Genomic DNA, 15,472 nt, shown 5'->3' with positions numbered 1-15,472 from the left:
GAAATGGAACACAGTCCTGCACATACTAAAATGGAACACAGTCCTGCACATACTGAAATGGAACACAGTCCTGCACATACTGAAATGGAACACAGTCCTGCACATACTGAAATGGAACACAGTCCTGCACATACTGAAATGGAACACAGTCCTGCACATACTGAAATGGAACACAGTCCTGCACATACTGAAATGGAACACAGTCAGGGCACATACTGAAATGGAACACAGTCCTGCACATACTGAAATGGAACACAGTCCTGCACATACTGAAATGGAACACAGTCCTGCACATACTGAAATGGAACACAGTCCTGCACGTACTAAAATGGAACACAGTCCTGCACATACTGAAATGTAACACAGTCCTGCACATACTGAAATGGAACACAGTCCTGCACATACTAAAATGGAACACAGTCCTGCAAGTACTAAAATGGAACACAGTCCTGCACATACTGAAATGTAACACAGTCCTGCACATACTGAAATGTATCTCTACAGGACCACAGTTTGTGATCACTGATCTGTCTCTTAGATAGGACCAATATGGATGGTGGTACGGAACAATTTCCAACTGTGGTTGTAACAGTGTTGCCATCTGGTTATAGCACCTAGTGGTTGTAGCAGTGTTACCATCTGGTTATAGCACCTTGTGGTTGTAACATTGTTGCCAACAGGTTATAGCACCTTGTGGTTGTAACAGTGTTACCATCTGGTTATAGCACCTTGTGGTTGTAACAGTGTTACCATCTGGTTATAGCACCTTGTGGTTGTAACAGTGTTACCATCTGGTTATAGCACCTTGTGGTTGTAACAGTGTTACCATCTGGTTATAGCACCTTGTGGTTGTAACAGTGTTGCCATCTGGTTATAGCACCTTGTGGTTGTAACAGTGTTGCCATCTGGTTATAGCACCTTGTGGTAACAGTTTGTAACAGTGTTGTTGCCATCTGGTTATAGCACCTTGTGGTTGTAACAGTGTTGCCATCTGGTTATAGCACCTTGTGGTTGTAACAGTGTTACCATCTGGTTATAGCACCTTGTGGTTTTAACAGTGTTACCTTGTGGTTGTAGCAGTGTTGCCATCTGGTTATAGCACCTTGTAGTTGTAACAGTGTTACCATCTGGTTATAGCACCTTGTGGTTTTAACAGTGTTACCTTGTGGTTGTAACAGTGTTGCCATCTGGTTATAGCACCTTGTGGTTGTAACAGTGTTACCATCTGGTTATAGCACCTTGTGGTTGTAGCAGTGTTACCATCTGTTATGTTACCATCTGGTTATAGCACCTTGTGGTTGTAACAGTGTTACCATCTGGTTATAGCACCTTGTGGTTGTAACAGTGTTACCATCTGGTTATAGCACCTTGTGGTTGTAACAGTGTTACCATCTGGTTATAGCACCTTGTGGTTGTAACAGTGTTGCCATCTGGTTATAGCACCTTGTGGTTGTAACAGTGTTGCCATCTGGTTATAGCACCTTGTGGTTGTAACAGTGTTACCATCTGGTTATAGCACCTTGTGGTTGTAACAGTGTTGCCATCTGGTTATAGCACCTTGTGGTTGTAACAGTGTTACCATCTGGTTATAGCACCTTGTGGTTTTAACAGTGTTACCTTGTGGTTGTAGCAGTGTTGCCATCTGGTTATAGCACCTTGTGGTTGTAACAGTGTTACCATCTGGTTATAGCACCTTGTGGTTTTAACAGTGTTACCTTGTGGTTGTAGCAGTGTTGCCATCTGGTTATAGCACCTTGTGGTTGTAACAGTGTTACCATCTGGTTATAGCACCTTGTAGTTGTAGCAGTGTTACTATCTGGTTATAGCACCTTGTGGTTGTAACAGTGTTACCATCTGGTTATAGCACCTTGTAGTTGTAACAGTGTTACCATCTGGTTATAGCACCTTGTAGTTGTAACAGTGTTACCATCTGGTTATAGCACCTTGTGGTTGTAACAGTGTTGCCTTGTGGTTGTAGCAGTGTTGCCATCTGGTTATAGCACCTTGTAGTTGTAACAGTGTTACCATCTGGTTATAGCACCTTGTAGTTGTAACAGTGTTACCATCTGGTTATAGCACCTTGTGGTTGTAACAGTGTTACCATCTGGTTATAGCACCTTGTGGTTGTAACAGTGTTACCATCTGGTTATAGCAGTGTTACCATCTGGTTATAGCACCTTGTGGTTGTAACAGTGTTACCATCTGGTTATAGCACCTTGTGGTTGTAACAGTGTTACCATCTGGTTATAGCACCTCTGGTGGCACCTTGTAACAGTGTTACCATCTGGTTATAGCACCTTGTGGTTGTAACAGTGTTACCATCTGGTTATAGCACCTTGTGGTTGTAGCAGTGTTACCATCTGGTTATAGCACCTTGTGGTTGTAACAGTGTTACCATCTGGTTATAGCACCTTGTGGTTGTAACAGTGTTACCATCTGGTTATAGCACCTTGTGGTTGTAACAGTGTTACCATCTGGTTATAGCACCTTGTGGTTGTAGCAGTGTAACTTTGTGGTTGTAATAGTGTTGCCTTGTGGTTGTAGCAGTGTTACCTTTCCCCTTGTCCTACTGGTGCCAGTGAAGTCAATGTCCCCCACTCGTCCTGCAGCCCAGTGACCCCTCTCCTTGTCCCCTCTGCTAGCACCCCGGCCTCGGCCTTCAGCCACACTCTCCACGGCCTCGTCCAGCTGAGAGTAGCAACGGCAGGCCAACAGAGCACTGCCACGGCACAGACACATTAATACATACAGAATACACATTATACACATAGAAACAATGTACATCACATACAGTAGTATTTACAGTCCGGTCATTCACAATCCACTATGACAAACAAACAAACACAAACCACTCCTACCTTTGCTCCCGTGACCACTCCAGTACATCCCCACATCGTGGGCATCGTCTCTGCAGCGGTAGCGCCCCCTATAGACACAGCACCCATAGTGCACAACATGACTTTTACCCAACATCCAGGTAAATCTAACCCAGAATCATTCACCAGTCACTCTGCTGCTGATGACAGGTGTGAGGCATCTCCAAGAGCTTAGACCTACAGTACCAGTCAAACGTTTGGACACATCTACTCATTCAAGGGGTTTTCTTTATTTTTTACTATTTTCTACATTGTGTAATAATAGTGAAGACATCAAAACTATGAAATAACACATATGGAATCATGTAGTAACCAAAAAAGTGTTAAACGAATCCAAATATATTTCTTTTACATTTGTACCAACTATAATCAAAGGCAAATGTAACTGCTGCACCTTAATACAGCTGCCAATGACTGGAACGAACTACAACAATCTCTGAAACTGGAAACACTTATCTCCCTCACTAGCTTTAAGCACCAACTGTCAGAGCAGCTCACAGATTACTGCACCTGTACATAGCCCACCTATAATTTAGCCCAAACAACTACCTCTTTCCCAACTGTATTTAATTTTAATTAATTTATTTATTTTGCTCCTTTGCACCCCATTATTTTTATTTCTACTTTGCACATTCTTCCATTGCAAAACTACCATTCCAGTGTTTTACTTGCTATATTGTATTTACTTTGACCCATGGCCTTTTTTGCCTTTACCTCCCTTCTCACCTCATTTGCTCACATTGTATATAGACTTGTTTATACTGTATTATTGACTGTATGTTTGTTTTACTCCATGTGTAACTATGTGTCGTTGTATCTGTCGAACTGCTTTGCTTTATCTTGGCCTGGTCGCAATTGTAAATGAGAACTTGTTCTCAACTTGCCTACCTGGTTAAATAAAGGTAAAATAAATAAAAATAATAAAAAATAGGACAGCTCTTATAAGGATAGGAATGAAATGAGACAGGATGTTATCAGAGGGAGTTAGATGGACAGGGAGAGGAGGAGAGGTTAACCTCTGTGGCTCCTCCCCCTGTTCGGGCGGAGCTCAGCGGTCGTCGTCGAGGTGGCTCCTCCCCCTGTTCGGGCGGAGCTCGGCGGTCGTCGTCGCCGGCCTACTAGAAGGTGGCTCCTCCCCCTGTTCGGGCGGAGCTCGGCGGTCGTCGTCGCCGGCCTACTAGAAGGTGGCTCCTCCCCCTGTTCGGGCGGAGCTCGGCGGTCGTCGTCGCCGGCCTACTAGAAGGTGGCTCCTCCCCCTGTTCGGGCGGAGCTCGGCGGTCGTCGTCGCCGGCCTACTAGAAGGTGGCTCCTCCCCTGTTCGGGTGGAGCTCGTTCGGGCGGAGCGGTCGTCGTCGCCGGCCTACTAGAAGGTGGCTCCTCCCCCTGTTCGGGCGGAGCTCGGCGGTCGTCGTGGCCGGCCTACTAGAAGGTGGCTCCTCCCCCTGTTCGGGCGGAGCTCGGCGGTCGTCGTCGCCGGCCTACTAGAAGGTGGCTCCTCCCCCTGTTCGGGCGGAGCTCAGCGGTCGTCGTCGCCGGCCTACTAGAAAGTGGCTCCTCCTCCTGTTCGGGCGGAGCTCAGCGGTCGTCGTCGCCGGCCTACTAGCTGCCACCGATCCATTGTTCCTTTTCGTTTGTGTCTGTCTGGTTTTTCTTTACACCTGTGTCCTATTAGTTTAATTCAGTGGGTTTATTAACCTCCGCTGCCTGCTAGTCTTTGTGAGGGATTATTCGCTGTTGTTGCTCTGTTAGGGGTGCGTGTTTGCTCTGTTAGAGGTGTGTGTTTGCTCTGTTAGAGGTGCGTGTTTGCTCTGTTAGAGGTGCGTGTTTGCTCTGTTAGAGGTGAGTGTTTGCTCTGTTAGAGGTGCGTGTTTGCTCTGTTAGAGGTGCGTGTTTGCTCTGTTAGAGGTGTGTGTTTGCTCTGTTAGAGGTGCGTGTTTGCTCTGTTAGAGGTGAGTGTTTGCTCTGTTAGAGGTGCGTGTTTGCTCTGTTAGGGGTGAGTGTTTGCTCTGTTAGAGGTGCGTGTTTGCTCTGTTAGAGGTGGTGTGTTTGCTCTGTTAGAGGTGAGTGTTTGCTCTGTTAGAGGTGCGTGTTTGCTCTGTTAGAGGTGAGTGTTTGCTCTGTTAGAGGTGCTCTGTGTTTGCTCTGTTAGAGGTGTGTGTTTGCTCTGTTAGAGGTGCGTGTTTGCTCTGTTAGAGGTGCGTGTTTGCTCTGTTAGAGGTGTGTGTTTGCTCTGTTAGAGGTGTGTGTTTGCTCTGTTAGAGGTGAGTGTTTGCTCTGTTAGAGGTGCTCTGTGTTTTGCTCTGTTAGAGGTGCGTGTTTGCTCTGTTAGAGGTGCTCTGTGTTTGCTCTGTTAGAGGTGAGTGTTTTTGCTCTGTTAGAGGTGTGTGTTTGCTCTGTTAGAGGTGAGTGTTTGCTCTGTTAGAGGTGTGTGTTTGCTCTGTTAGGGGTGTGTGTTTGCTCTGTTAGGGGTGTGTGTTTGCTCTGTTAGGGGTGCGTGTTTGCTCTGTTAGAGGTGCGTGTTTGCGCCACGGGGTTTTCTTTCTCAGGGTCGTTGTACCGTTTTGGACTGTAATCAGGAGTAGCAGTTTCTCCTCCGTGTGTTGCATTTATTCCCTGTGTGGCGACTTCGTTTGGGATTGTTCCTCCACCTGTTGTCGTTGAGTTGGGACTTCCAATAAACGATTGTGCTACTGGGACTTCCTTGCTCTCCTGCTCATGACTCCTGCACCTCCCTTCTCTTAGGAGGCACGTAACAACCTCATTGGATGCGATGTTGGATACCAGAAAAGTTGCTCCATGTAACTGAAAGGAGTTAGTTGGCTTTTATTTTTCTTCTCAATCGATGGATGCCACTCAGCTCAGGGCTGAGGGTTGGCTGTAAAATGAGATTAGACTGCTACATTTAACCTATATTCTTCCCTAGACAGAGCTGAGGGTTGGCTGTCAGATGAGACTAGACTGCTGGAAAAGAACCATAAAAGATTTGTCTCCTACTGGCAGCGATTAAGAATTTGCATCTGAGTCAACATTACTTGACGGTGCTCATTTGCCTGGGATGCCTGGTAAAAGATGATCATCAGAAATGGGAAGAGATTCAAGGCTCATGCCTGCACAGCAAAAACAAGCAGCTTCAGCTTGTTACCGTATTTGGCCTCACTGACCACTCAGTAAAATGTATCTGGATCATGGGCCAATCATTTGGACAGGTTATGGGCAAAGATCCAACCCCCCAACTCATTTAATCCTCTACTATAAACATTTAGGTTTTTCACCTCAAAAATATTTCAAACTTGTATTTCACTGCTTCTCAAACCTGATTCTGGGGTCCAGTCTTCCTCTCGGTCACTGTCCTCACTTTCAGAGGTTATGTATGATATTGACCAAGCCCATCATTTTACATCAAATCTTTCATTGAGCATGATATTGCCCTGAAAAGTAGCCAAACTGACAACGTTGCCCTAGACAACACAACAAAGTAGAGGTATGGCACAACGTTGCCCTAGGCAACACAACAAAGTAGAGGTATGGCACAACGTTGCCCTAGGCAACACAACAAAGTAGAGGTATGGCACAACGTTGCCCTAGGCAACACAACAAAGTAGAGGTATGGCACAACGTTGCCCTAGGCAACACAACAAAGTAGAGGTATGGCACAACGTTGCCCTAGACAACACAACAAAGTAGAGGTATGGCACAACGTTGCCCTAGGCAACACAACAAAGTAGAGGTATGGCACAATGTTGCCCTAGGCAACACAACAAAGTAGAGGTATGGCACAACGTTGCCCTAGGCAACACAACAAAGTAGAGGTATGGCACAACGTTGCCCTAGGCAACACAACAAAGTAGAGGTATGGCACAACGTTGCCCTAGGCAACACAACAAAGTAGAGGTATGGCACAACGTTGCCCTAGACAACACAACAAAGTAGAGGTATGGCACAACGTTGCCCTAGGCAACACAACAAAGTAGAGGTATGGCACAACGTTGCCCTAGGCAACACAACAAAGTAGAGGTATGGCACAACGTTGCCCTAGGCAACACAACAAAGTAGAGGTATGGCACAACGTTGCCCTAGACAACACAACAAAGTAGAGGTATGGCACAACGTTGCCCTAGACAACACAACAAAGTAGAGGTATGGCACAACGTTGCCCTAGGCAACACAACAAAGTAGAGGTATGGCACACCGTTGCCCTAGGCAACACAAACTAAGCTACCAAACGGTGTTGTGTTGTCTGAGGGCACCGATGTGCAGTAGAAGATTAAGACGTACTGATGGCGTGCAGTTTGTCACAATCACTTTTTTATGTAAAAGTGAGTCTGGTCTCGACGGGTCTTATTTGAATGTGGGGCAGGAGGGGTTGTGTGAGGGGAAAGGACCATTGTCCATGCAAACATAACATTTGCATGCAAGGCCAGGAAGAGTTCAAGTGACAACAAGTGAAGAGGGTGTGTGTGAGGTGGAGGGGGGGAATGGAGAAGGAATACGTGGGTGCCTGTTTGTATACGTGTATGGTATGCTCCTCAGTATAGAGGCATGCAGGCTTGAGTCAGTGTGCCTGCTTCCTGTGTCCTGTATTGTGATTTCTGCTCCACTAGATTAGTGGGCTGTTACCACTCAAATAATGAGGTCACGGGCCAATAGTTGGACGAGGTAACTTCAACCAACTCTACAGTCTCAGGAAGTATGTTACACACTACGTCATAACTTGTTTACAAATGAATGCTGATTTTTCTATGAGCTCAAGTGTTCTACCACTTTAATAATGAAACAGTCCAGCCCAGTCACGGACCAGGATGTCTTGCTCCCAGGCAGACTAAATAACTTTTTTGCCCGCTTTGAGGACAATACAGTGCCACTGACACGGCCTGCACCGAAAACATGCGGTCTCTCCTTCACTGCAGCCGAGGTGAGTAAGACATTTAAACGTGTTAACCCTCGCAAGGCTGCAGGCCCAGACGGCATCCCCAGCCGCGCCCTCAGAGCATGCGCAGACCAGCTGGCCGGTGTGTTTACGGACATATTCAATCAATCCCTATACCAGTCTGCTGTTCCCACATGCTTCAAGAGGGCCACCATTGTTCCTGTTCCCAAGAAAGCTAAGGTAACTGAGCTAAACGACTACCGCCCCGTAGCACTCACTTCCGTCATCATGAAGTGCTTTGAGAGACTAGTCAAGAACCATATCACCTCCACCCTACCTGACACCCTAGACCCACTCCAATTTGCTTACCGCCCAAATAGGTCCACAGACGATGCAATCTCAACCACACTGCACACTGCCCTAAACCATCTGGACAAGAGGAATACCTATGTGAGAATGCTGTTCATTGACTACAGCTCGGCATTCAACACCATAGTACCCTCCAAGCTCGTCATCAAGCTCGAGACCCTGGGTCTCGACCCCGCCCTGTGCAACTGGGTACTGGACTTCCTGACGGGCCGCCCCCAGGTGGTGAGGGTAGGCAACAACATCTCCTCCCCGCTGATCCTCAACACTGGGGCCCCACAAGGGTGCGTTCTGAGCCCTCTCCTGTACTCCCTGTTCACCCACGACTGCGTGGCCACGCACGCCTCCAACTCAATCATCAAGTTTGCGGACGACACAACAGTGGTAGGCTTGATTACCAACAACGACGAGACGGCCTACAGGGAGGAGGTGAGGGCCCTCGGAGTGTGGTGTCAGGAAAATAACCTCACACTCAACGTCAACAAAACTAAGGAGATGATTGTGGACTTCAGGAAACAGCAGAGGGAACACCCCCCTATCCACATCGATGGAACAGTAGTGGAGAGGGTAGCAAGTTTTAAGTTCCTCGGCATACACATCACAGACAAACTGAATTGGTCCACTCACACAGACAGCATCGTGAAGAAGGCGCAGCAGCGCCTCTTCAACCTCAGGAGGCTGAAGAAATTCGGCTTGTCACCAAAAGCACTCACAAACTTTTACAGGTGCATAATCGAGAGCATCCTGGCGGGCTGTATCACCGCCTGGTACGGCAACTGCTCCGCCCTCAACCGTAAGGCTCTCCAGAGGGTAGTGAGGTCTGCACAACGCATCACCGGGGGCAAACTACCTGCCCTCCAGGACACCTACACCACCCGATGTTACAGGAAGGCCATAAAGATCATCAAGGACATCAACCACCCGAGCCACTGCCTGTTCACCCCGCTATCATCCAGAAGGCGAGGTCAGTACAGGTGCATCAAAGCTGGGACCGAGAGACTGAAAAACAGCTTCTATCTCAAGGCCATCAGACTGTTAAACAGCCACCACTAACATTGAGTGGCTGCTGCCAACACACTGACACTGACTCAAGTCCAGCCACTTTAATAATGGGAATTGATGGGAAATGATGTAAATATATCACTAGCCACTTTAAACAATGCTACCTTATATGCTACTTACCCTACATTATTCATCTCATATGCATACGTATATACTGTACTCTATATCATCGACTGTATCCTTATGTAATACATGTATCACTAGCCACTTTAACTATGCCACTTTGTTTACATACTCATCTCATATGTATATACTAAACTCGATACCATCTACTGTATCTTGCCTATGCTGCTCTGTACCATCACTCATTCATATATCCTTATGTACATATTCTTTATCCCCTTACACTGTGTATAAGACAGTAGTTTTGGAATTGTTAGTTAGATTACTTGTTGGTTATTACTGCATTGTCGGAACTAGAAGCACAAGAATTTCGCTACACTCACATTAACATCTGCTAACCATGTGTATGTGACAAATAAAAATTTGATTTTGAATTTGATTTGATTTGATTTGACATATTTGGAAGGTAAGGTAGAGTGCTGTTGACTTTCCTTTTAAAACTAGTCCTTTATGTTAAGGCCCACAGGCAATGTTGAATTAAACCTGAATTTGTCCCACAGCTATTTGAGTATCACTGTTTAACCCCCCAACAGGAATGAAAGCCACACGGTAAGATGTGTTTACCATCAGAGTGGGTCCACTGACAGGAACAATATTCCAAGTGGCATTTCAAGACCTTTTCAAAAAGGAAATATAGCACTTGATTATATTCTATGATTATATACTACAAATAATATCCGTAGTGACATTCCACTGGACGAGAGCCACATTACACCATGAATCATATGATTACATGTCTACAAATCTCAAAGAAGAATGCTGTTGTGCATCCAAACTGTAAACATTTATCATTTTCCATCTCTGTAACAGGTTGTGAAATAATATTTCCAAGAACCAAATAAATGTCAGAGGAAGTGATTCTTAAAAGCTGAACACTTTATCACAGACATACATATAGAATAGTGCCTGCACACTCAAATGGAAAAAATACATTAAAAAATGATGACAAATCAACAGACACGTTGGAGAGATTGGTCAACCATAAAATGTGATCCACTTACAGTCGCTAACATAGTTACTTACCAGAGGCGTGTCTTGTCTCTCTGGCATCGCTGTGGTCTAATGTGCAGTCAGCTTCACTCCAGTCAGCGATCTCTGTCCTGGGGAAAGTGACACCAGGTGAGCCCTTGGAGACTCCAGGAAGCAGCAGGTAGGTAAGCCACGCCCTGGCCTTCCTCTGACCAATCACAGTCCCCAATGAGCTCCATTATCTTTGCGTCATTATCTGCACCACCAGTGCACCTGTACAGGAGTCCCATCAGAACAATGTGATACACATGGCTACACTACAGGGAATTATTCAATGGGCTAGAATGCAGCAACTGATAACTGAAATGATACAATAACTGATAACTGATATAATACAATAACTGATATAATACAATAACTGATAACTGATCAAGACAAAGGAGATGGTTGTGGACTACAGGAAAAGGAGGACCGAGCACGCCCCCATTCTCATCGACAGGATTGTAGTGGAGCAGGTTGAGAGCTTCAAGTTCCACATCACCAACAAACTAACATGGTCCAAACACACCAAGACAGTTGTGAAGAGGGAACGACAAAAGCTTTTCCCCCTCAGGAGACGGAAAAGATTTGGCATGGGTCCTCAGATCTTCAAAAAGGTTTTACAGCTGCACAATCTGGAGCATCCTGACTGGTTGCATCACTGCCTGGTATGGCAACTACTCGGGCTCCGACCGCAAGGCACTACAGAGGGTAGTGCGTACGGCCCAGTACATCACTGGGGCAAAGCTTCCTGCCATCATAGACCTCTATACCAGGTGGTGTCAGAGGTAGGCCCTAAAAATGGTCAAAGACTCCAGCCACCCTAGTCATAGACTGTTCTCTCTGCTACCGCACGGCAAGCGTACTGGATCGCCAAGTCTAGGTCCAAGAGGCTTCTAAACAGCATCTACCCCCAAGCCACAAGACTCCTGAACGGCTAATCAAATGGCTACCCAGACTATTTGCATTGCTCCTCCCCCTTCTACGCTGCTGCTACTCTCTGTTATTATGTATACTTAGTCACTTTAATAACTCTACCTGCATGCACATATTACCTCGACAACCCGCACATTGACTCTGTACCGGTAGCCCCTGTATATAGCCTCCACATTGACTCTGTACCGGTAGCCCCTGTATATAGCCTCCACATTGACTCTGTACCGGTAGCCCCTGTATATAGCCTCCACATTGACTCTGTACCGGTAGCCGCCGTATATAGCCTCCACATTGACTCTGTACCGGTACCCCCTGTATATAACCTCCACATTGACTCTGTACCGGTAGCCCCTGTATACAGCCTCCACATTGACTCTGTACCGGTAGCCCCTGTATATAGCCTCCACATTGACTCTGTACCGGTAGCCCCTGCATATAGCCTCCACATTGACTCTGTACCGGTACCCCTGTATATAGCCTCCACATTGACTCTGTACCGGTACCCCCTGTATAAAGCCTCCACATTGACTCTGTACCGGTACCCCCTGTATATAGCCTCCACATTGACTCTGTACCGGTACCCCCTGTATATAGCCTCCACATTGACTCTGTACCGGTACCCCCTGTATTCAGCATTTCACCCTAAGGTCTACTACACCTGTTGTATTCAGCATTTCACCCTAAGGTCTACTACACCTGTTGTATTCAGGTTGTGGATGCTATAATACTTGCCACTGGGGGTCAGTATATCACCATAAAGTCACAAATAAACAGCTCAAGGTTGGTCTTTTATTTAACTAGGCAAGTCAGTTAAGAACAAATTCTTATTTTCAATGACAGCCTAGGAACAGTAGGTTAACTGCCTGTTCAGAGGTAGAACGACAGAACGACAGAATTGTACCTTCTCAGCTCAGGGGTTTGAACTTGCAACCTTCTGGTTACTAGTCCAATGCTCTAACCACTAGGCTACCCTGCCACCCCAAATGTCTAACGTGGTCTTAGGTTGGTTTTAATGAAACATGGTTGATGGGTCTTCTATCTTTATTTGAGGCTAAACCCATAAGTATATGAAGAACATTTGATTTATATTGAACATTTTAACTTGTATACAGGTAGACCAGAGAAGCCACATCCTTTTTGATTGGCAGGTGAGTGGCAACCCTGATTAGAAGCACCTGCTGCTCATCGGTTGGTCATCGGTTGGTTTCCGATTGAGCCGATATAACAGCGTTTACAGTTAATGCCGTCTCCGCTCATTCCTGTTACATTTCAATCCAGCTCTAACGCGGATCTTCCGCGATTTCGAAGATACCAACACAGAAGATACAGATTGAATCCTGCACCAAACAGCAGAAATACGTAGGCTACAATCACTCCTACAGTGCAGAAGTCTGTCATTAAACAGAAAAAGTGAACCTCATTTGGTGCCATTCCAAATGGCCACCCAATTAGACTAGTTTTTTTTAATATATATTTTTATTTATTGAAACAATAAAAATATTACACATCAATACTGGGACATTCCTGTGAATACAATGAAACAATTTTAAAAAAATAGAACACCATGACATCATTTATATGCGACAAGGCAATGAGGTTGACAGACATTCAGAGACATGACTTCTAATAATTGTTCCTACTTTTTACGTTTCACAAGTCTGAGGGATTTATAAAATTGTAACTGTTCAATGAAAATAAATACGAAATAAGGAATTTTTCCACCCCATGTACATTTGTGAATATAATATCAGGCCAAGATTATAATAATGTTAATAAAATAGTTATGATCGGAATTACAAGGATAAGCATAATGCCATTTAACATTCTGGAGATTTTATACACGACCATTCATGAATTTCAATCCCTAGTTCACTAGGATGGCGGCACGAAAAAAAAAGCTCTATAGATTCTAATGCAGAGGAACATAAAACACAAGGCATTTTGTCAAAATGGAATCTTTTGGGCAACAAATCATTAAGGTAAAAGATAGTCGCTTTTGACCATAGCATGGGGGTTGATCACTTCCATAGCAATATATTGAATTATAATCACCAAAAATGACTTTATTAACTGCCAATCGTGGAATTGCTTCGCAAACCTTCATATATTCTCTCTGAGTAATATTAACCTGAAATTTACCAATGAACTGATCAAACAGCAAAAACTCCTAATTAGACTACAGTCATGCCATTTAAAAAGTGAAAAGGGGCGTGTTTTCACGCCAATGGACAACCAATAATCAAGACCGGGCAATATATAGTCGGCATCCTCGGGCCTTTAAATAGCCTACCTCCGCTCATAAAATGTCAGTGATCGCAGCGGAAGTTAGCAGTAATATCGATTTTGAGAACAAGGTTGAATCATTAAGTCAGGGATCTTCAGGTCAGCGCTCTAGACTTTTTACACTCTAGACGTTTAAAACCTATTTTCCCAGTCAGCACTTGTTTTTTTTCTGAGTTCCCAATTGGCCTGACTGTGGCAGAATGTATTGATTTTTTTCTGAGTTCCCAATTGGCCTGACTGTGGCAGAATGTATTGATTTTTTTCTGAGTTCCCAATTGGCCTGACTGAATGTATTGATTTTTTCAGTTCCCAAGTGACAGAATGTATTGATTTTTTTCTGAGTTCCCAATTGGCCTGTGGCAGAATGTATTGATTTTTTTCTGAGTTCCCAATTGGCAGAGAATGTATTGATTTTTTTCTGAGTTCCCAATTGGCCTGACTGTGGCAGAATGTATTGATTTTTTTCTGAGTTCCCAATTGGCCTGACTGTGGCAGAATGTATTGATTTTTTTCTGAGTTCCCAATTGGCCTGACTGTGGCAGAATGTATTGATTTTTTTCTGAGTTCCCAATTGGCCCCCAATTGGCCTGACTGTGGCAGAATGTATTGATTTTTTTCTGAGTTCCCAATTGTGACTGTTTTTTTCTGAGTTCCCAATTGGCCTGACTGTGGCAGAATGTATTGATTTTTTCTGAGTTCCCAATTGGCCTGACTGTGGCAGAATGTATTGATTTTTTTTCCCTGAGTTCCCAATTGGCCTGACTGTGGCAGAATGTATTGATTTTTTTGAGTTCTGAGTTCCCAATTGGCCTGAATGATTTTTTTCTGAGTTCCCAATTGGCCTGACTGTGGCATCCTTTCTAAGCTTGGAAAATGTATTGATTTTTTCCCTGATAAATCCTTTCTAGAAAAGAGACCCTTAAACCCAGACTGGGACCCCACACACCCTCCACTGACTAGCAGGCAGGGGAAGCAAACATATTGTTAAGGATTGCTTTGCAACAAAAAAAAAAAACGTCCCTTTTTCAGGACCCCGTCTTTCAAAGATAATTGGTAAAAATCCAAATAACTTCACAGATCTTCATTGTGAAGGGTTTAAACACTGTTTCCCATGTCTGTTCAATGATCCGTAAACAATTAATAAACATGCACCTGCTGAACGGTCATTAAGACGCTAACAGCTTACAGACGGTAGGCAATTAAGGTCACAGTTATGAAAACTTAGGACACTAAAGAGGCCTTTCTACTGACTCTGAAAAACACCAAAAGAAAGATGCCCAGGGTCTCTGCTCATCTGCGTGAACGTGCCTTAGGCATGCTGCAAGGAGGCATGAGGACTGCAGATGTGGCCAGGGCAATAAATTGCAATGTCCATACTGTGAGATGCCTAAGACAGCGCTACAGGGAGACAGGACGGACAGCTAATTGTCCTCGCAGTGGCAGACCACGTGTAACATCACCTGCACAGGATTGGTACATCTGAACATCACACCTGCGGGACAGGTACAGGATGACAACAACAACTGCCCGAGTTACAACAGGAACGCACAATCCCTCCATCAGTGCTCAGACTGTTCGCAATAGGCTGAGAGACGCTGGACTGAGGGCTTGTCAGACATCACCTGCCACAACGTCGCTTATGGGCACAAACCCACTGTTGCTTATGGGCACAAACCCACTGTTGCTTATGGGCACAAACCCACCGTTGCTGGACTAGACAGGACTGGCAAAAAGTGCTCTTCATTGATGAGTCGCGGTTTTGTCTCACCAGGCGTGATGGTAGGATTCACGTTTATCGTCGAAGGAATGAGCTTTACACCGAGGCCTGTACTCTGGAGCGGGATCAGGGTGGAGGGTCCATCATGGTCTGGGGTGGTGTGTTACAGCATCATCGGACTGAGCTTGTTGTCATTGCAGGCAATCTCAACGCGCTGTGTGTTACAGGGAAGAC

General features: G+C 45.2%; 1 protein-coding gene across 1 annotated transcript in view; it reads right to left on the bottom strand.

Moving 5' to 3' along the window:
* Positions 1–10,469, bottom strand: part of trpm5 (transient receptor potential cation channel, subfamily M, member 5) — a 47,291-nt gene extending 36,822 nt beyond the window's left edge. Inside the window, exons 1-3 of the mRNA XM_042317945.1 lie at positions 10,318–10,469; positions 2,859–2,926; positions 2,554–2,719 (exon numbers count right to left, since the gene is read on the bottom strand). Coding sequence (XP_042173879.1) covers positions 2,554–2,719; positions 2,859–2,926; positions 10,318–10,344 — 261 coding nt within the window. The 5' untranslated portion in view covers positions 10,345–10,469. The remainder of the gene's footprint in view (positions 1–2,553; positions 2,720–2,858; positions 2,927–10,317) is intronic.
* Positions 10,470–15,472: the final 5,003 nt, after the last annotated feature.

This window comes from Oncorhynchus tshawytscha, unplaced genomic scaffold (genome assembly GCF_018296145.1).
Source record: "Oncorhynchus tshawytscha isolate Ot180627B unplaced genomic scaffold, Otsh_v2.0 Un_scaffold_3036_pilon_pilon, whole genome shotgun sequence".
Taxonomy (NCBI): domain Eukaryota; kingdom Metazoa; phylum Chordata; class Actinopteri; order Salmoniformes; family Salmonidae; genus Oncorhynchus; species Oncorhynchus tshawytscha.
This window is presented reverse-complemented; position numbering and strand designations above follow the sequence as displayed.